The sequence below is a fragment of the Podarcis pityusensis genome (assembly GCF_964106645.2).
Source record: "Podarcis pityusensis genome assembly, chromosome: 12".
In the NCBI taxonomy this organism is placed as follows: Eukaryota; Metazoa; Chordata; class Lepidosauria; order Squamata; family Lacertidae; genus Podarcis; species Podarcis pityusensis.
In genome coordinates this window covers 51450409-51473158 of record NC_138037.1, presented here as the reverse complement: position 1 = coordinate 51473158, position 22750 = coordinate 51450409, and the positions used below count along the sequence as shown (strand labels likewise).

The 22750-nt window shown below is 39.1% G+C and overlaps 1 protein-coding gene across 12 annotated transcripts in view; it reads left to right on the top strand.

The window, feature by feature from the left end:
- LRRFIP2 (LRR binding FLII interacting protein 2) overlaps window positions 1-22750 on the top strand; it is a 48498-nt gene that overhangs the window by 5729 nt on the left and 20019 nt on the right. For 5 of the 12 annotated variants that reach the window (XM_080975852.1, XM_080975850.1, XM_080975851.1 and 2 more), the window contains exons 2-15: window positions 4580-4728; window positions 4988-5074; window positions 8099-8149; window positions 10130-10183; window positions 10288-10332; window positions 10883-10951; window positions 12070-12132; window positions 13688-13762; window positions 14297-14344; window positions 14425-14469; window positions 16703-16750; window positions 16855-16911; window positions 18770-18838; window positions 20991-21104. In XM_080975852.1, the coding sequence (XP_080831978.1) occupies window positions 4639-4728; window positions 4988-5074; window positions 8099-8149; window positions 10130-10183; window positions 10288-10332; window positions 10883-10951; window positions 12070-12132; window positions 13688-13762; window positions 14297-14344; window positions 14425-14469; window positions 16703-16750; window positions 16855-16911; window positions 18770-18838; window positions 20991-21104 (915 nt within the window). In that variant the 5' untranslated portion in view covers window positions 4580-4638. Of the gene's footprint in view, window positions 1-4579; window positions 4729-4987; window positions 5075-8098; window positions 8150-10129; window positions 10184-10287; window positions 10333-10882; window positions 10952-12069; window positions 12133-13687; window positions 13763-14296; window positions 14345-14424; window positions 14470-16702; window positions 16751-16854; window positions 16912-18769; window positions 18839-20990; window positions 21105-22750 lie in introns of those variants that run through there. The other 7 variants (XM_080975845.1, XM_080975855.1, XM_080975847.1 and 4 more) reach the window with 4 other exon arrangements.

The following is a 22750-nucleotide window of genomic DNA, read 5'->3' as shown; positions in this document are numbered from 1 at the left end:
ATGCCCAGGCTGGGCCCCAAATGCAGCCCACCTCTATATGGCCCTTGGGATCCCCCCCTATAACTCTCACCAATCCCATTACATGCCCTCCTTGAGTGTGTTTGCCTGACTGGAATGTGTTTTTGAATTGTGATAAAGCTTGTGGGATGGAGAGATTGGGGTGGAGATATAGAAACTGCTTTTGTGTGGCTGGAATGTAGCCTATAAAAGAAAAAAGAGCCACATAATCTCATATGCTTTTGCCTCTAGCATAGCCCACCCCTGGCATGCAGCCCCTAAAAGGTTATCTCTGATGGAATGTGATTCTTTGGTTGGAAAAGGTTCCTCAGTCTTGACTAGATGGACTAGTGGTCTGACTCACTTGTTGATATATCTCACTGCTGTGAAAATCTGTTGTGTAAATAATGTTTTTAGTTAGGCTTTTCTTCCCTGAGGACCCAGATATTATATATCTTTTTAAAAAAAACTTGGAAGCTGAGTGACTGTTCCCTGCTGGCTGATACTATTCTGAGTAGTGCCTATTTATTTCTTTTACCTTTTATTTTCTGCCCCAGTCTTTATTCAAAAAAGATTTCCAGCATGACTTACAAGATCACCAGTAAGACAGTCCTAGCTCTCAGTTTATAATCTAAAATACATGATATGTGAGGAAAAGAGGCAGAAGTAACAAAGCAGGCTGGTTTTTATAAAGGTCAGCAGGTAGGTGACAGGCAGGACCAAAGGCAGCTGATCTCATGATCTTACATAGAAATCAGTCATTGAGTTTGGGCCCAGTTTAAGGTGCCCACATTAGTGTTTACAGCCCTAAACCACTTAGGCCTCAAATACCTAAAAGGCCACCTTCTGTACAGACCTTCTCAGGTATTGAGATAATAAGTAGAGGGCTTTTTGAAGTTTCACCATCTTCAAAAGATGGGTCATGGTAGCTTGGGAAAGGACATTCGTTGTAGCAGCTCCTATGTTGTGGAATTCCCTTCCCGCAGAGGTGTGACTAGCACCATCACTAGACAGTTATAGTCATATGCTGAAGATGCATCTCTTTACCCTGACATTTGACACTCAAGGCATATTTTTAGGACAACCCTATTCTTGTTGCTGTAATTTATTTTAAAAACTGTTTCTAACATTGCAATCATCATATTGTGGTTATGCTGTTTAAAGCCCAAACTGCATTTATAGTGGCATGCAACATTGGTTTAGTTCTGGCCCTTTGGCAGAGGAAACTTTTCAAAGGACAAGACTGTGTTGAATTAGTGTTACGTGTAGCTGTATGGTAACATAATTTGGTCCCAAGCTTCTTTGAAGGAGAAGCTGCACGTACTATATCACTTTATCCTGTCTAGGTGGATTTTAAAGACCATGTGTGCCTTAAAAAAAAAAAGCAAAGTTATGTCTTGTATATTTATAGTACATTCTTAACCAAGATACTTCAATGTGTTGCATGCACTTGATACACATTCTGTTGGCACAGGCTCAGGCATCAGAGCAGATGGTACTAGATGAGGTTGAGAGTGATATATCCTGAAGTATTGCTCTCTGCCTGTGGGTGATTAGAAGATCTTCACAAAGCCAGCATGTTTGGAAGCTGAAGTTGAAAAAAAATATGAAACTGAGTTGATATATTTGATTTATGTGCTAATTTGTAGAAGCCATGTGTTCAGATGTGAACGAGCCTTGGGCTTACACACTCCCGTCCCTTGCAAGTAGTGATGTCCTGCTGCTTAATCCTAGTTTGAGACCGCATAATTTGCCTCAGTATCTGAATGGTTAAGACAGTGGTTTCCAACCAGTGTGCCATGGTACCCTGGGGTGCCATGGGCAGCACTGTCCTCTGTTCTTTTCTTCCCTCCCTCTGATGTCTTCTTGCTTCTCTGCCTCCCAAAGGCTTGCACAGCTATTTGTTGCAGCATCCCTGGCTACAAGCTCCCCAGGTGAATGGTGCCTCTGGGGCTGGGCAAGGGGGGTTTCCCAGGCCTCTGTGGGGCAGTGTGGGGAGGAACCTCTCTGGGGAAGAGGGGGGCAGCTCAGAAATCAGGGGCGGCAGTTGCGGCTGCCCAGAGGATTCCCAAGGAGAGGGGAGCAGAGAGAAGGTTGAGGGAACACTCCACAAGGGAGGGTGTTCAAACAGGGGTGAGAGGTTGCCGGCTCTACTGAAAGGGGTGACATAACGGGGCTCCTGAGCCCCACAGGGGTGCCGCAAAAAGAATGTAGTCAGTTAAGGGAGCTGTGGACTCAAAAAGCTGGAAACCCTCTGGGTTAAGATACATTTTGCATGAGCTTGCAGAGTCCTGGTATTTCATGCAAACCGTAGTTTGACTGCTGTTGATCTTACTTTCATTCTCATCTTTCCCTTCCCACAAATAATAGATGCTTTGTGTCTGAAGAAGTCGATAAAACAATTGTTTTGTGCTATGAGATAGCATTTGTGTTATGATCTCATACAGCTAAGACATCAGTAATGACTCTGTGGGTCATAGCAGTATTAAAGGTGGAAGAAGTGGCAACCTAGATACGTGATTTTATCTTCAAGAAATATTTTATTATTTATATGCCACCCAATCAGATGGGTGACATATAAATAATAATTTTTGTTGTTATTGCATGCTAGAAGTACAGACTTTGTCAAATGCTATTATGGAATGAATAGTTCTTCAGTCTTTTCATGATTATGATGCTGAGTCCTGTGTGCCAACCATGGCTAAGGAAACCACCTGTCCTCAATGCATTGTCTCCTATACCATTTAACATCTGTATGAAGTGATTGAGGGGATGTCATCTGGAGTACAGTGTCAGCCAATATGCAAATGATACCCAGCTCAGTCTCTCTATCCGAGTCTGGAGTGGGTGTGCAAATGCTGGACTGGTATCCAGAGGCAGTGAAGGGCTGGGTGAGGGCCAGGAAACTGAAGCTGTGTGTCTTTAGTTTCTAATGTCTGGGAATTAGAGAGGTGGCCTGTTCTGGATGGAATAGCAATCGTCTTGAAGGAGCAAGTGTGTATTCTGAGTGGTGTTCCTTGACTCTAACCTGCCGCTGGTGGCTCAAGTAGCACCAGCCTTTGCCACCTTCAGCCATCTCTCAACCAGGCTAGCTTGGTTTCAGTAACCCATTCACTGGTAATTTCCCAGTTTACTACAGCATACTGTATGTGGGTCTATCCTTGAAGATGAGGCTTATTCCCAGGTAAATGGGATTAGGATTGCTGACTAATTCACTAGGAGCTGTCTTTAATATCTTCTGAAATTTGACTGAAAATATATTTACAAGCATTTCTCAATAAGCTCTGTGTAACTTAATCCCTTCTAAGTGTTTTTGGGAACAGCCTAAATCCAGTGTGGTTTAATAGTTAGAGTGTTGGACTAGAACTTGAGAGACTAAGGTTCCCCGCTCAGGTGAAGTTCACTGAATGACCTTGGGCCAGTCACCATTTCTTAGGCTAACCTGCCTCACAGGGTTGTTGTGAGGATGAAATGGGAAGGAGGAGAACCACATAGCCACCTTGAGATCCTTGGAAGATAATGGTGGTATATAAATGTAATAAGTATCAATTAATTAATACTTTAAAATTAGAAATGTGCTCCTGCAGTTAAGCAGGAGAGGCTAGCAGTGGGACAAAAGTGCTCATTTGGAGCAGGGTATTCATGAGAGAGATGGAAGAACATGGCGAGAGATGGGATACTGCCCTGTATGTGTCATATATTGGAAGTATTGGTTCAGATGTCAAGACTAGTAATGCTTTTCTTCCATCAGTAGATATGCCCCCTTGTATCAGTAGGTGTGCTTCCAAAACAAAACATTTTTAGTTTTGTTGTTTCCCAGTGAACTCTAGATCATTATAGTACAGAATATTGTTAAGCTTTACTGTATTTAATTTCTGCTACAGCTTAATTAAAAAGCAATGGTAATTTTAAACATTGAACAGTGCCTCATTATCTGAGCACAACATATAGATGTTGGTCCTAGAACACAATTGTTTCAAAGAAATTTCCATGTTGCCATTTGTTTGCTTTGGAACATGGCAAATGTTTGTTGTTCCATCTCACGTACATTCTGGTATTAGGCTTGCAGACTTGAAATAAAAATTGAATTCAGTGTGATTTAGGACAGTTTAAATGTGACAACATTTAGTCAGTCTCAGACATTGAAGCAAAAAAGGCAGAAAATTGTGATTAATAAGTTCAAAAATTAAGAAAATATTTATGGAGGAGGAATTGGGTCAGGCAGAGAAATGGCATTGGGCTGGATAAGTAAAATACTGAGTGTCTGCTAGTGAAGAAGAGAATTGTCCAAGTGTATATCTCTTGTTTTTTTTTTTATAGCACCACATATATCTCTTGATTTTTCTTCATTTTAGAAAACCTAATTATTGCAAGGTGAATGCAGCCAATCCATTCACAAAATCAAGTCAATTCTTGTCATGAAAATAAGATTGTGAAACATTGTGGTGATTCTCCCAACCTCATTTTTCCATGATTACTACCAAAAAGCAGAATAAACTAATTATTGGCAAGTAATTTCAGGGTATGAAAATATGTATGTATTTTTAACATTGATCCTTATAATATTTTCACTTTATTTCAGATCTGAGCACTTGGATCTAACCAAATCTTGCAAGAAAATTACTGAGAGCATATTTAATCATGGGAACTCCTGGATCAGGAAGGAAAAGAACTCCTGTGAAAGATAGATTTTCTGCAGAAGATGAAGCTTTGGGTCATATTGCTAGAGAGGTTAGTAAAACTGCTATCTTACTGTAAGCATCTTGAAAACAAGAATTCACGTATTCACATTTTGCTTAGTAGGTGCACCTTACATTCATTGTTGTAAAGTTATTTCTTAAACTGTGTTTGCAGTTCTGTATCACCAAGTATATTATTTTGATAATGATATCTTTGACCATTAGTCACTTAATGCTCACATTTAATAAAAGTATTATTGAATCCAATTTGACTACTTCATTTTTAAATGAAATTTCTTTCAATTTAACAGGCAGAAGCACGGCTTGCAGCCAAACGTGCAGCACGAGCAGAAGCAAGAGATATACGCATGAGAGAATTGGAACGACAACAGAAAGAGGTAATGGAGCAGTTAAATGTAGAACAAAATTCTGGTAATCTTAAATTCAGAACAATGTATCAGAGTAAATAACATTAACTAATCGCTTACTTTGACATTGTTACACATCTTGAGCATCACTCTGAAAGCCAGGGTGATTTTCTTTTCAGTTGGTAGAATGCCATTCAGACCTCAAGCTCAGCTTGAATATTAAGGTTGTGTTGCACTTGTAAAGGAAAACATAAGATGTTGTATATGTGTCAGTGCCCAATGAGCATGAAATTTGGTGTCTGAGTGCTACTTGGGTTTATACAAAGAAAGGTTTTCAATGGATTAGGAATATCGGCAACTATTGCCTAGGAGTTGGAAAACATGACACATAAACCAGACTTGCAAAAGCAGCTAGGATCATCTTTCAAAAAATAGGATTGTATTTCTTTCAAAACTGAAACAATGTTGAGTCTCTTAAGAAGAAGAGTTTGGATTTGATATCCCGCCTTTCACTCCCCTTCAGGAGTCTCAAAGCGGCTAACATTCTCCTTTCCCTTCCTCCCCCACAACAAACACTCTGTGAGGTGAGTGGGGCTGAGAGACTTCAAAGAAGTGTGACTGGCCCAAGGTCACCCAGCAGCTGCATGTGGAGGAGCGGAGACGCGAACCCGGTTCCCCAGATTATGAGACTACCGCTCTTAACCACTACACCACACTGGCTCTTAAGTTCTTGGGAGTTATGCTGTTGCAAAATAGCAAGAAAAGTGGCAAAGTCAAGCTGCTTTGAATCCAAATTTTCCATGAGCAGAAGACTGTTCAGGCTCCTCTTCCCCCATTTTGTAGGCTGGGGCCTAGGATGTGATACAGTACTGCAGTGGGCATATGGAATCAGCGAAATTCAGGCAGAGGCATTCCTTCATTTTGGCCAAGTCTTCACCATACAGCCATCTGCCATATATCTTGACTTCATTATACTGTGGGAAATTAAAGAGTTCTGCTTTAGGTTTCAGAATCTTTACATTTCAGAATAAAATTTGTTATATGTTATAATTATCAGCCATGTGGCTTAACTTATATTTGCCAGTTTTCCAGGGAAAAGGGAGTGTGGCCATCAACTGCAATTTTTGTTTTTGGTTTGGTTTTGGCTAACTTCTACGGTTGTCTATATTTGTTCCTGCCTCAGATGATTTTAAAATATCTTTATACTTCTGTATTCAGCACTGTATCATGGTATATGCTTAGAGTGAGGCCAAATTTCTTCAGATAAATTGCAAAATGTATTCTTAGTGAATGAAAGTGACTCTGTTTGAGTAACGGATAGTGAACAGTTTTACCGTATTTTTCGCCCTATAGGACGCACTTTTTCTCCTTCAAAAATGAAGGGGAAATGTGTGTGCATCCTATGGGGCGAATGCAGGCTTTCGCTGAAGCCTGGAGAGCAAGAGGCGTCTGTGCGCACCGACCCCTCTCGCTCTCCAGGCTTCAGGAAGCTATCCGCAAGCCTTGCGAGCCCGGCGGGAGTTCCCGCGGGCTCCAAGGCTTGCGGGTGGCAGCCTGCAGCTCGAAGCACGGGGCGCCCTCCGGAGGACGCCCCATGCTTCGCGCAGGTGTCCGCAAGCCTTGCGCGCTGGGGGGGAGTTCCCGTGGGCTCACAAGGCTTGCGGGCGGCAACCTCGCTTTCGCTCCCGGACCCCCAGCCCCGAGGCTAAAAACGAAGCCAGGACAGCGAGCGGGATCCATCCTGCTCGCTGTCCTGGCTTCTTTGCTCTTTGGGGCTCGGGGGGGGGGATTTTTTTTTCCTTTATTCCCCCCCCCCCCCAAATAAGTGCGTCCTATGGGCTGGTGCGTTCTATAGGGCGAAAAATACGGTAATTTCAGTTATAATTTGGCAGAATGGGGAAACCTGCACACATATGCAAAAAGCTTGGCCCTAAACATTTTGACTGTCTTCAACTTGAAAAACATAATGTAAAATGATTTCAAACGGAACTTTTATTGCAACAGATAATTTTCAGTAAATCTAATGTGATTTATAGAGAAAGGTCTCTACTTATAACACTTGTTGGAAGAGGAGTGTATTCAGTAGACACCAAAAAGACAATAGAGTCCTCGGTTGGAAATACTTTTGTGTAATGAGCTTTCAGAACTTGAGTGAAGAAACGTGTGAAGTGTAGGCAGTGTTTCTTTAGATAATTGATTACAGTACAATTAATTACATTGCTGATTTTAAATAATTTTGGGTGAAAATAGTGACTGTTCTACCATCACATTTAGATAAAGAATCTGCAAAAATGACCATGGGTAGAATAAAAGTTAGGCCCTGATTAAGTGCTTCTTTGGTGGTTTTAAGCTCTATTCTATTCTACAGTCATACCTCTAGTTGCATTCGCTTCATGTTGTGGATTTTCGGGTTGCGAACGCGGCAAACCCGGAAGTGTATACTTCCGGGTTTCACCACGCATGCACAGAAGTGTTCTGCATGCTTCGCACATGTGCAGAAGCACTCTATTGTGCTCCACACTTGCGCAGAAGCAGCACTCTAGTTGCGGACTTTTTGGGGTGCAAATGGCACCCCGGAATAGATCGCGTCCACAACTAGAGGTACCACTGTATTCTATTCCGCTTGATTGTAAGTAGAACCTGTAAGCATTCTATAAAAAACAACAACTTAACAATGTCAGTAAAAGACAAATGCAAAAAACAGGTATTTTTAAAAATCCAAAATATAAATAAAATAAACAGTTATGGTAGAAACAAAATAAAACACATGTAGATGGATCATTTCTAATGTATTTGACAAGAAATTCAATCATACTGCCTTTGGCTTTTCCTGATGTGCATTTAAATAGAAGTAATATTAGTTTGTGAATAGTACTTGATATAGCTGTAGAGGTGAAATGATAAAATGCAACACAAGTTTTAAAGAGAGCATTTCCATATTTGAATGTTGATTACACTTTATTTTTTTAAAGCAAACACTTTGGGAGAGCAAATTTTCTTTTTGGAAATTGTTTATTCTTGCGAAGAAATAAGATGATCTTTACCTTTTTGTAGCTTTCTCGACGTTCTTATGATAGAAAATGGGGACATATCCAAAGGTGGATGGTAGGCCAGGATTGCCTGTTGTGTGGTATTTTGCACTTGGAAAACTAACATGATTGGTGTGTTTATTTACTAATATTTTGTACAGTGTGTGAAATTCAAGTATCAAAATGACATGTCTCCCAACTGTGGGATTTACAAATATTTAACTTTGGCTTGGTTGTGTTCTTAGTTATTTTTATCATTCCAGTACTGAATAAGTGGAAACCTAAGGGGAATAACTTCATATCACTAATAACACTGTCTATTTTATATGAATTAATACAAGACAATGAGGTCCCAACATTTCCTTGGCCTTTCCTCATTTGAGGATTCTTCCCAAAATTTATCAATAAGTAAAGGTAAAGGGACCCTTGACCATTAGGTCCAGTCGTGGTAGACTCTGGGGTTGCGGTGCTCATCTTGCTTTATTGACTGAGGGAGCCAGCGTACAGCTTCCGGGTCATGTGGCCAGCATGACTAAGCCACTTCTGGCAAACCAGAGCAGCGCACGGAAACGCCATTTACCTTTCTGCCGGAGTGGTACCTATTTATCTACTTGCACTTTGACGTGCTTTCGAACTGCTAGGTTGGCAGGAGCAGGGACCGAGCCACGGGGCTCACCCCGTCGCGGGGATTCGAACCACCGACCTTCTGATCAGCTAGTCCTAGGCTCTGTGGTTTAGACCACAGTGCCGCCCACGTCCCTTTATCAATAAGTATAATCATAGAATTGTAGAGCTGGAAGGGACCACAAAGGCCAACTAGTCCAAGCCTCTGCAATGCAAGAATCTTTTTTCCTAACATGGGGCTCAAAACCATGGCCCTGAGATTAAGAGTCTCATGCTCTACCGACTGAGCTAAACTTAGAATGAATAATTTTTTTGGGAGAAACACATTTTCTCAGTACCTGAAATACACAATCCATTCGTCTGGATATTATGGGCTAGATCCAAAGATTGTGCAGGCCAAAGACTTTTTGTGCAAAAAAATCCTCTCTGTCCTGCACTCAGTGTCCCTCACCCTAAACAGTCTTTCTTGGGGGTTGGGAACTCTCCTGAACAAGTATGGGCATAGATAAGCTTTTCCCTTACTATCACTCTCAATTCATATTGTTTTCCAAATTGTACCGTGTTGCATTTTGAAGTTCTAACTGTAGGATATTTTCTCCATGTAGATGGTAGATATCTGTCAGTATAGGTGACTATTGCACACTAGCAATTAAGACTATCATGCAAGTTGGATTAAATCACTTTATGGATAAATTAGTTGGATTACTTGGTTTTTAAATGGCTAAAAATGGGGTTGAGAATTGGACAACAAATCTTTATTAAAAAAATATTAAAACCGGTGCTTACACAAATGGGAAACATACTCTTAAATAATATTTCCATTCTCTTAGAACAGAGCTTTCCAAACTTTTTATGTTGGTGACACACTTTTTATACATGCATCATTTCATGACGCAGTAATTCAGTTTTACTAGCAAACTGAAGGTTAAACTAAACCCTTCTTTCCAGCCCTGGGAGGAGTGCAGAGAGCGTTTGTGAGACGTACCTACACACTGCAGCTGACGCACTAACATGTTGCAACACAGTTTGGAAAGCTCTGTCTTAGATGAATACCTCTTCCAATATGCCTGCTGTGACTTACATGTACACAATCTATAAACAAATTAATATTTTTGCTTCAGAAATATTTACATGCGTGGTTTTCGTATTAAAAAAAATCTGGTTGCAACCCTAATGATAACTGTTTTGTTACCATATTTTATTGAGTAATCTGAGATATTAGGTGAACTAATAACACATTGAAAATTAGGATAAGCTGCTATGATGTTTATATGAAAGAAGAATGGGTGTCTGTCTGATGTGAACAGTAAATTAGTACTTTCTGCTGTTTCTGAGTAATTTTTGTGGATAATTCTTTTTAGCTGTGTTCTTTTTGGTCTTCTGTCTTTTTCTCCTTTTCTTAAGTAACATCATCTGGTGTTTCCTTTCTTAGGAAGATTCAGAGAAGGCTAGGGATTCACACAGGTCCAGCCGGCGGTCATACCTGGTTTGTACTAACCTATCAAATCTGTTTTTCTTCCTTCCTTACTTTTATCTTTTTTGTTCATTTTTAAATGTGGCACTTCATTTTTAATTTAATTTTGTAATTAGGGTGCTGATGACTTGGTGTCCACTCGAACTACTGGTAGCCACAGGGTTAGTACTCATATTTTGCCTTTGATCAAGTTCATAAAACATTCTTTTATGCTCATGCATATTGTTTCTTTGATTTCTCATTTCAACCAAAATTTTAATTTTTATGGAATTGATACAGAATATTTTAAAGCTGCAAAGATAACTGGTGGTATATTACTAAGTCATAGTCTAGGTAGACCCATTGAAATGGAAGGACTTGAGTTAGTCATGACTAACATAAGCCCACTGATTTCAGTGGATTCTTTAATCAAGGTAACTTGCTTTAAATTATATCTGCATTGGTGCTTACCTGGGTTGCCATCATAATCTCAACATTGGGTCTGTATCCCTATAGATTTGTAACACTGGATGGAAACAGAAACTGAATCCTCTGGTCAGAAGAACATTGAATGCTAGTTTTCTAAGGGTTAGAACATGAATGTCAAAGTTGAATAAATGTTTCCCTTTTGTCAATTTAAAATTAATATAGTCAGTGTTAAATGACTTAGTTATCAACAGCTAAGGAAAAGAAACTGCACACATACTTGTCTTTTACAATTTGGTTCTTAAGAGTACCTCCTTGGATGCCACTGGGTCACACAGGAGCAGAGCAAGTACTGCCAGGCGAAGAGATCTTGTGGTGCGTAGTATTGATGAGCATGTTGTGATTTGTTCACATAGCACTTTGTGCATACTGACGAGGAACACTGGTGGCAAAGGATGTTATCTGATTGTTGCCAGTCGCTTGTGCAGCAGACTTCTGCTGTCACAAACTAATCTCCCCCTTCCTCGCCTCCCCCTGAAGCCCCCCCATCTCTTTCAGAGGACCCCAACCTTCCAGCCAACATGAAGAGGCTGGGAAATGCAGAGGGGAGGGGAGCAGAGAAGGGAAAATCCTGGTACAGTGTTGGACGACCCCCCTCAATATTTCAGTTTTAATAAAACATTTGAACTTAGAAGTTCAAGACATTTAACTTTAAGTGAGCCCTGGGTGGGGGCAAGAGAAATGGGAGACAAAAACGTGAGATGGCTTTAGGCTGGCTGAAACACTTCCATTTGTACAGGGCAAGACACCCCAATTTTCAATTCTTCTACCAATTGCAGTCCTCCATGACATTTCCCATACTATTCCAGAGAGCCCTTTGCAAGTAGTAGCAATTCCACTAGCTTAAAGCCAGTATTACACAAAACCACATATTTTTGTCTAAATTTCATCATATTTTTGGAGGCCTATTGCAAATTGCATTATGTATAGAACATCTGTAAAATAGCAGTGTGTGAGGGATAATAGAAATGGGAACACATCTTTATCTCTGCCTACTAATTTTAATTATGCTTAATGGCTTGTATTTGTGAGAGGTTGTTTTGTTTCAGCTCTTGTGTTTGTGTTCAGACTTGTATCACTTCTGCCAATGGCTTTCTGTATATCATTAAAAAGAATGAAAACTAATGTCATCTGTGATTTCTCTGTTTACACCCTGTGGTGAATCATGTAAATGCATGTCAAAGCAAAGTTCTGAGCAATGCAAAAATAGTAAAATAAATAAATTCAGTATGTTGCCGTGTTCAAGTCTAATCTATATGCTGTTTCTGCCAAACCAGTTTGTTCAATTTCCTTTTCTTTTTTCTCATTGGATAGATCAGTGGTTAATAAAGTTTCATTTTACATTGTTTTTGAACTATCACATGGTGGTTTAGCATTGTTTCTGTGGATACTACTACTCCTTGATGGTAACTTTCTAAATCTTTACTCAACAGAGCCATGCTCATGGAGACTCTTATGGTGGGAAGAAGTCTTCTAGCTCTAATAAAGATCTTTTGGTTAGTGTTTTCAATTAGGGAATTGATATAATTTTACCTCTTCATGGTTTCTCTATACAATATTCCCCCACATATATTTGGTATATTGGTTGTATAAGGTACTTCATCTAAGTTAAAAAGAGATCTTGCTTACGGTACAGACTCTTTTCCAGCATTATGCAATGGAAGCATGAAAAGTCAGAAGCGACAGGGTGCTTGACACCAGGAATGGTAAAGAACTTTACCTACTAGGCTAACTTCTCTCCACCTGGATTTTTTTTTCTGTTATCCCTTTTCGAGGTTTTTCTGAAATGTTTTGAATTATTGACCTTGATGTTGCCCTCATGAAAGTAAAGTTTTGTTTCTAGTTCTGTATCTGTTCTCAGTGGGCACAGGAATCTGTTAAGCCCCCCAGTAATGAGTGCTTCAGATTCCATTGAGGAACAGCCTATATAAGGTTAGATATTTGAATTGAAGTAAACATATGAAACCACTTAAATGAATTATTGCAACACAGTTTAAATGTCTGGATTTCTAGAAAACATTTGTACACAGTTTGAGAACACTTATGTTTGGAGACTTTTAGGACAAACAAGTTTGTAGACAATTTGTTTTATGGATGATCACTGATTATAAAGCTTGGCTTCTAATGGAGCAGGCATAAGTTGCTATTTAGTCTTATAAGAACCTTGCAATAAGTAGTTCTACTTTAATTCTAATTAAACAATGTTTTCAGTACCTCTGGCCACATTCATGCATTGTACTAAACCATGGTTTAGTGTGATCATCATTGCGGGAGGTCCGGAGGACGGCAACACAAAAATGGGCCTTTTCTGCAGTAGCTTCCTGTTTATAGAATGCTCTTTTCAGAGAAGCTCTCCTGGTCCCTTTATTACACATCTTTAGGTGTAAAGCAAAAACATCCCTCATCTCCCAAGGCCTTTGGCTATTTAAACAGTCTATGGCCTTTTAAACTGTGGGGAGTGAGTACTGTTTTTGCTTGTTACTATAGTTTGTTTGTTTGCTTTTTTGTTTCTATATTGCAAACTGCCCTGTGCTTCTTGGATGAAGGGCAGTATAGAAATTTAATAATAATTAAAAAAAATAAGACGTCCATCAGCAAATGAAGAGGGAGGCAGTTTTTGACAAGTTCCCAAACCCCTCCAGAACAGATTTAGGGAGGTATGGTGGTTGAGCATTAGGGGAAGGGGAAATTGCCAGCTTCCCCATTTTTCTGTCAGATGCCCAACTTTAGTGGAGGGGACACAAGTGGATATCATTCTAGTCCACTCTTTTAAAAAAGGGATAATAATAGTACAGTCCAATATAAACATTTAGCTGCTTTCATTTGGTAAAGGCATCTGGCCCTAAAAACTGTGTACAGTATGAGGCTCATTGTGTGACATAGAGCACGTTGATATATAAACAGCTGCTTGCTCATCCAAAATTCAATATATATTGGTGCTTCAGAGCACCACAACTTATCATATGACTTGAATACTCCAGTAAATACCAATATTTCCTTACATGTTTGAGTTTGAATACTTTTTTCAACTTTGTAATATATTTTTGGCAGAGTGGATTTTACCATGACCAACGAAACTACAGCAGCCTTAGGCATAGCAAACCACTTTCTACCTACCATCCTCGGGTTTGTGTAACTTATTTTATTTTACTAAACAGTCTTATTTAGACATGAGTTATTGCAATGTTAGCTGCCATGCTCTAGTCTAACAGAAAAGTGCTGCTTGATTTTTGGTGTTTGGATTAACAACTCAATTTTGAGGACGCATGTGATTTCCAGATCTACTGCTCTCTTTTGTTTTACATACATTATTGCTATGAGAATCAAATTATGGGTTAGAAGTAATGCTAGGCGGTTGATTTCTGGCTTGCGTCCACTAAACCTTTTCTGATGTAACTGTTTTTAACTAATGTAGATGTTGCCACATTGCAGTTGACAAATTTTGGAATTCTGGGTAACCATTCTAAAGCTATTTGTGCTGAAAATTCATTAAATTAAAAAGTGGAGACTAATGGAATGTTTGGTCTGATGACATCCTGCTAGTTTTGAATTCCCTTTCACTTTGTTTTGTCACTTTATGAAAATACTAACATGCATTTTATGGACAATGTTTCATTTGTGTGGTATTAAATGTAATACAATGTCTTATTTTTGTCACAGTCATCTTCTCTATACAGTGATCCTTTGGCAACAACTAAGAATTACAGGGTTAGTAGTGTGTGATAGAATAGTCTACATTTAGGAATTGCAAGGTTCTGTAAATCTAAAAACAATGCTCTCCTCTATAGGTGTCTCCAGATGTAAACACTGGTTTGATAAGAAGTGCCAGTTTGGTTCGTATGCAGATCTGCATGGTTGTCTTAAGCTTGCATTCTGTGGGTACTTTGGCTTGAAAACATTGTGTGTTCTACTCCAGAAAACATTAGGTTAAGCATGCAAGAATATTAGGATGGAGAATATCTGAAAATCATATTGAAGGAAGGAAAAGCTTGTGTGCAGTGTAGGTTTTCAAATCTCAGATCATGCCTTTCTGTCAGGAGCAAATTGTACATGATAGTAGTTGTCCTGCAAATACACAGAGGTCTTAGCCATGATCAGTGCATGTATACCAGCCATTTCAGTTCATTTGGGATCATCAAAAAAGTTAACTCTAGACAACCATCACATAGACATCAATCCTGGAAATTGTATTAAAATAATGTGAAAATTTGTATTTTACAAAGTACAAAGCAAAGAGCTCTATCCACCAAGAATTTATTTTAGAAGTTTCAATGTATGTTTTGGAAAAACACTAAAATATATTGTGGCTGAAACAGTGAACAAGCCTTCCCTAGTAATTATCTGCTGTTATGTGGAGCATTTACTAACATTCTGTCTGCTGTGGATAATTGTCAGCATCAGTCCTGCTTTTGAGCTGAAACTCAAGATCAGTCAGGTTAATATCCTTCACACAGGCCTTTGAGAAACTGCATGGATAAGGTCAAAAGACCGAGGACTGTAAAGCTCACCAGGAAGTTTCAGGATTAAGCAAGTTAACAGTTAGGAATGCAGGGTAGCCAAAAAAAGAAAAAGGAGAAAATAGACGGAAAAATAAGTATCTTATGAAAATATTATACAACTAGTAGAATTGCCAAAGGTTTTTTTTTAACTGGACCTCTCCAGTGCCTCTAAAGGAAACCTGTTATTCATAAATGTAAGAAGAGAAGGCTTTCTGGAGATGAAAATAAATGGAAAATGCTTCATTTGCTAGATTTCTGTACCTGGTTGCTGTCAGAGGAGTAGGGAAAGTAATAAAAATGTGCAGCATGAGAAACCGGATGATGAAGAAAGGAGAGGCGCAAACAACTGGGAAAAATCTTGTATGGCCTAAGGTAGTTGACTGGAGTGGGAGTGAAATGCTGAAAAATGTATTTCTGCAAATCATTGCCAGAAAATTTGCTTCTGTCAACTTACATCCACTTGCTCCATGTGGCTGCATCCAAACCATGTGGAGTATATTGCTTAAAACAAGCAATGCCATTGGTCATGGAATTCTGGAGTATCAAACCTCTGCTGTACTGCCTGCCTTTCTGGAGGCAAGTAGTAAACTGAAGATAATAGGAAGGTGTTAGAGAAAATTAAGCTGCCCTGGTTGTAATGAGGAATATTCCTCTCATTTAAAGACTAGTACAGGTAACTTGCAACTTATGCACATTTAACTTGTGCACATTTAGCTTTATGCATGTGGCAAAAAGTAAAAATAAAAGGGGCAGAAAGGAGATAGGCATCAGGGAAAAAGACTTCGGCAGTCCTATCTGCCATTGAACCCAATGTGTTTTGGCTGTATGTGCTATCTCTGGAACCTAACCCCATGTAAGCTGAGAGTTGCCTGCAGTTGTGAAGGAACCACAGAAGAAAAGATCAAACCCTAGTGCTATTTTTCTGTAGCGCGGCATGAAATCTACAGTGTTTCTGCTTCTTAAAAATCAGACAAGCTTCTGGTTATTGGTAAACTTTGATATTGCATGGGAAACAGATTGCTAGTGCTTGAGCTTGTATATTAAATTCACAAACTTTGTAGAAAAAGCTGCTTTTGGCTGCAGAATCTTCAGAGGTTTTCAGCAAGTGGATAGATGCTTTAGGTATTTGTGCTGTTTTACAATGGTGGGTTAGGTTAGAACAACTGCATCTCTGAAGGTGGATTAACTGGATGATTTCTTGCTTAAAACTACAACAACCAATTCCTATGTTTGCAGCAGTGCTTAGAACTTTATAGCTTTGGGCTGGCAAGAACCCTTGAAAAATGGAAGTTGAAAGAAATAACCTATTCCATTGTATATGTCAAAGAACATGGAAATATTATTGCTACCATATAGTAAATATTCCAAGCAATATTTTAAATGTGCTTGCAGGGTTAGAATTTAATAATATTATGCTTCAGAAAAATAGTTTTTAGTGAAGGAAGCATGTGTACTTCTGCTAATGGTGATGTTTGTCTGCATAGCAGCAATGCTTACAGGCCACATGAATACTCTTCATTATTCTGCAATACTGTAAATGCAAACACCATTTTCTCTGATCTTTTAGGCATCGTTAAGTGGTGATGGATTCTATAACCCATATAGTTATCGTACAGTAAGTCTGCAGGGCTTTCTTTTGGTTTTTACAAAATACTTTTCTGTGAAGATAAGTAGCTGAAAAACCAAATATTTTCCTTCCCTCTGCAACCTTGTTTTTAGCCTTCAGAATACAGTTGTTACTCTTCAAGAGCAAGTTCAGCACGAAGTAGTCCAGTGGTGAGAAGTTTTCTGCACGCATTAAAGTTTTTCAACTTTAACTAATGCTCTTCTCTTTAACCATTTGCGTGAATCACCTTACTCATAAATGCATGGGTTGTGGAGTTTAATTGACTTGACAGAAGCAAGATATTAAAAGGTTAATCAGAAATATAAGGGCTTTTTTCTGGCGTCATTCAGTGATTTTATATTATTATTTAGTTCTGTGTATTATGTCTTTGAATGTGGAATATGAAAAATTCATATACCTCAGCAGGATGCCTCTCAGAATTACCATAATGCTATGGGGGGTCGGGGAGGAAGAGCACAGTTTAATGTGTTTCAGTACAACTGTTGAAGCCGACACAGCCTACCATGTCTTCTACCTGTATCCTCTTAGTTCTTCAGTCTGTTTGCTAGGAGATCTGTGGTAACCAGAAAGAGCATTTCAGCCTCTCAGTTAAGCACTGTCCCTTTGTCAGTGTAGGGCAGGAATTAAGAAACTAGATCCTGCCAGGCCCACTCCTCTGTAGGCCAACTTTGACATGTGAGTGGGACCACACTTTTGACATAATGATGTCAGGTGATTGATGTCAAAATTTGAAGGGGCTGCTGTACCTGCTGATCAGACTTGTAGGGAGACAGCCCTTCTGAAGTCTACAGAGGGGGAAATGCTACTCTTTGCAGAGAAATGGATTCAAAGTTTGGCTTAGTGAATCTGACCCAATTTTATTTTCTGGACTGCACTTTGAAGGCCCCAACAACCAGCTGATAGTTGCTGGTGCAGAACTGTCTTCAGTCACTGACAAACAGCCGATTGTTGATGCTTGCAGAAAGCTCGGCTGTACTTTTGAAGCCCTGACAATCAGCATGTGCTTGCAAACCCCCCCCTCTCATAACTTACAACTGATGTAATATATGATGTCAAGTGTAGTACAGGTGGCTGTGGCATGGCCCAAATGAGGAGGCCTGGTGGGTCTTAGTAGGCTCAAGGAGCAGTGGTTCCCCACCCCTTGTGTAGGGAGGACTAGGTGAGAATATGGAAAGCGTGCTAGGGCTTCATAATCCTTCTAATGCTTTGGCTTCCCATTATATCTAATTGGAATCTATCGTTGCCTGGATGCAGCATCTGTGCAGGGAATGACCAAAGTGTTTAATTGTCAACAATTTACACTACCTATGACTTTCCACTTTGTCAGGCAGAAGTGAATCACTGGGGCCTTCCAGTATTTTGGTCATTTTGAATTGTGTCAAGCTTGATGATCTTTGGAGTTCATGATTCTGAGAACTTTATTATGACTCCTGCTTTGGATTTGACACCCAAATGCAGATTACTTATTTTTAAAATGTGAATTAGTTTTAATCTTTATGACTTATTGTACTTAATTCTTGGTGACTTGGGCCATAGAAATAGGGAACAGGATTAGCAAAACATGTCCCCAAATTAACCCTTCCACTTTTTACTTGTGTTCTAAGCAAATATCTTTCATATGCCGTATTCCTATCAGTGAAAATAAAAGCAAATGGAGATTCTGTGGGCAAAACTTGTGCTTTACCTGAAAATTGTGTAGTTCAGCTCCCACTGACTGTGATTCTGCTGGGGCCTAATGTGTTTGCACAGCGTTGCACTGCTTCACTCCCCCTTGGATCCTTATGCTACCCTCCACATGCCTTCCCACTTGTCCCAAAGACAAGCATTTCGCTATCAATAGCGGTGTCCTCAAGGCAGCATGAAAATACTAAAAAAATTTCTCAGCATGTTGCATTGGTTTGCACATTTTTAGTAAGCATATGAGTCATTAACACTGAATGTTACTTAATCCAAACAAACGTTTATCCAACAGTAAGTTAGTTAATTACTTGTCTTTGAACTTTATAGTTTACAGATGATGAAGCAGGGAGCATTGCATCCTCTGATCGTGCTGTTCGAGGCAGGAGGGATAGTGTGGTGAGCAGGGCTGTCTGGTTGTGCTTTTTGTTCTGCTTTTATGAACTCTGTTGCATGAAGTACCACAGGTCCTAGAGTGAGATGAGTAGGCTAGGTGTCACTTTTCACGTTGTGTGCTTATATCAGCTGGAAGCAGTCACGTTCTGTTTTATTATCTCTTAAGGCTGAATTGCATGCTGCTGTTTGGGCCAAAGCATGCCCAAGTCACAGGTGTCATGGGCCAAATAGGGAGACTTGGTGGACCTAATTAGGCCTGTTGGCGGGGGGTTCCCCACCGCTGTTCTAGAACCTGCAGAATCCTCTTGAACCCAGGCTGGAACCCCATCTCTGTAATGGTTTTTATTTTTTATTAAAATTTATATACTGTTTAATTGTTAAACAACAAAAACAAAGCAAAACCCTCAAAGTGGTTTACAAAAACTTAAAGAGGTTTATTGTGAAATGACTTTGAGATATTTTATGGGAAGTGAGATATGAATGAAAATAATCATCTTGCAGCTGGCCAATGTGCTACCCTTCAGATGCTGTTTAACTATAAATCCCACAACCTCAGCCACTGATGCCTGTGGTCAGGGATAATGGGAACTGTAGATTCACAACATCTGAGGTTTCACACTAGTTACTCCTGTGTTCCTTTACTTTCCTTCCATATCTTAAAGTAATAAATTTACCAAGGTAATATTTTGGTTAAGATGCCTTTCTCAGTACTGGATAAACTGATTCAAGTTGAAGTAAAAAATTATTAATATTGACCACTCCTTCACAACCTCGTATAAACTTCACTAAAGGCATCAGTTTTACCTTTATATAGAGTATTCCAAAGGGTCATGATACTTCCTATATCAAAATCATATCATCTAAAAAATTGATGGTGTCTGATACGGCAGTGGCATTTCCCATAATAATTTGGAACTCTCTTGGTATACTGAATAGTTACTCAATATACTATTCCTGCGTAGTGGAAACACATGATTCAAAACCTGCATATTTTGTAATGTGTCTTATAATTAGTTCTCTAACAATAGACTTTTTGTACTGAAGGTAAATGTGTGAGTTAGTCCCTTTTCTTCAGTTTGTCTGCAGTAGCTAAATCTGAAAAAATACTGTTCAAGGCACACGTAAGTGTGATAGTAAATTCAAACTAAATTATTATTTGTATGTGTATGGCTTAAAAAACATTCATTGAGCAAGGGTAAAAAGAATTATTATGGGAAGGGAGATGTAACCTGGAGAGTTGTATGAAATAAACAGTGACTATTAAGGCATAAGGAGGACAAACACGATAAATCAAAACTTTATTTCCCTAGGCAATTAAATGTTTAGTTTAAGGATAAAATTTATAATCCTGAATATCTCAACATGAATTGTTTATAAATATCTTGCTGTTGATTATATTAACAAAAAACACTAGCTTAATACTCAGCAGCATTCTTAAAATGCAGCTGAATGTGACAATGAGATACCAGCTTTAAATGTATTGCTCCAATGAGAGCTATATTCTTCTTCCACCCTACGCTTTCAGGCTAGGAAGGTGTTTTGAAGACTAGTAGGCAGGACCAATAGATGCTGGAGCAGGTGCAATGTGAGTTAATTAGGTTTGTAATGGCATAGGTTTGATGCCCAAGGAAAGGATAAAAGCTATTAGGGTGTGTGAGAAAGATGGCTTATGACCCTGTCCAGATTCTGTAATGATACCATTCTCTTTTTATCCTTTAAAACTCTGAAGCTGATGAGATTGAAAATTAATTCATACCTGTGATAGTACGATCAAATTCCATCATGTTCTCGTCCCAAATGTCCTCAGGTTGCCATCTGCTTGAAACTACATAAGGAGTTAATCTCATGTGAAACAAATATATGTGAATGCATGGAGTTGTGAGAAGGTTGGTGATTGTGATTAAGCTGTTGTTCAGTGTGAAATCCCTGGGTTCCACAGAACAGAATTTGAAAACCACAAGAATAAAAATAAAATAAAATATAAATGTCCTTAAGGTTTTCCCAGTCAGAAAGGAGAGAGAGCTCACTCTTCAAAGGAAAATCTCATCTAAAACAATTTTGGCAAATAAGGTTAACATGCCCACATTTTATTTCATGTATCTGAAATGTATTATTCTATCATTTTTCTCTCCATCTGTTGTGTTTGTCATCAAAGTCAACTGATTTTTCTGATCATAGTGAAACTGCAGCTGATTATTTTAGCCGCTCTAATCGTAGGGGAAGCATTGTTTCTGACTTGGATGATGTCAGCATTCCAGACATGAACAGTGTGAGTGTTTGATAATGTGCTGATGTCATCACTATAGGTTTACTAATGACTGTCCTTTTTCTTTGGGAAACGTATTAATATTCTAGTAATGCTTGCTGGTTTTAGTATAAAATGTTGCTAACAGTGCAGAATATTACATATATAAGACTTATTTAAAATATAGAATCCAACTTGCATGGTGTTCATCTTTTAAAAAGAAACCTCCAGCTAACTTGATTGTGTTGCAGAGTGTTTAACTTTAATATCTGTATACCAATGTCTAAATTTGCATGCAAAACTGTTCTTAATTGTAGATTGTCTTATTTACATACATTTCTTGAAACCTTTGTAAATAGTACTGTAATTTTTTAATGGCACTGAATATAATTGTATATATTCAAATTCCAATAACAAGTTGTCTGATGCTATGTTACAGACATACATGATATTCATTACAACCTTATAAATGACCGCATGGTTTAAAAACAACAGCAAAAATTCAACTGTAGTGTTCAGAGTATGGTTCCTGCTTGTCAGTTCATTTGCATTTGGATCACAAAATATATCTCTAAAGAGATTTCTGTAAATTCAAACTTCTATGCAACCTGGTTTTCATTTATTATGGTACATGCACCTCCCCTTGATAGGTTTCTGTAGGGAAGAAGGTACACAACATTGTATTTAATGGACTGAATCATAGCCAAAAATTGATAAAGGCATCAGTTCAAGGCTATGCTTCTCAGGTGTGACTTCAGCTGAGCCTTCCTCTTCCTCTATACCAACTGCCATCAAAGGAAGGGGAAGCAGCACTTAGACACCCCTCCTTCATGCCTAGATGCAGCTACTGCAGTGAACCCCTACTATGTACATGAAGCTAAATTATCCTGTTATGTATTTAAACTAGTTATGTTTTCTAAGATGCCTTAGGAAGGCTTTGCTCTGAAAGGTGTCATAAAAGTACTTAGAACGAATAAAATAATATATATAGGGCAAATGTTGACACAACACTCTGATAATTTACTCAAATGTTTACTCCATACTTTGGCACTTGAAACTCTGATTGTTGTTAATGAAACCTGATTAGCATTGATTGTGGTTGAGCTCAGGGCTTAATTCCTTAATGGTGATTAAGGCTAGGTTGGTAGGGCGAATTTGTGCATGAGAAGGGAAGGACTAGAATGAGAAAGGACATTCTCTGATCTGCTTCTGATCTCAAGAATCCCGGTTCTTCCTCTTGTTTATAAACTACCTCTTAAAGGAGCTGGGAGAAGACTGATGTTGTCTGAGAAAGTGAAAAACCAGATCCTCTGACTAATTTAATCAAGCTGGCATAGGAAACCAGATGGTGCAAGAGAACGTCTGCTAGTACCTCCCCCCAAAGAAAATGACAGACATATATCAGTTAGATTCATGATACCTGCGATAAAGTGAGATGATAAATCATTCACCAGTCATGGCCTAGCATCTGCTATTGCTCATACATAATTGTAAATCCTGGCTAGGATCAAGAGAGCTTTGTGCACTGTGCTTCTGATTCTCTTTCACTTTCTCTCTCTCATCCTTCTCCCCCTCCTTCCCCTGCCCTCTCCTCCCCTGCTTTTCTGGTAGCAGTTGACATTCATGAAATGGCCACTTCAGTGGCAGCTTTTTGGAAAGCATTGAAGTGG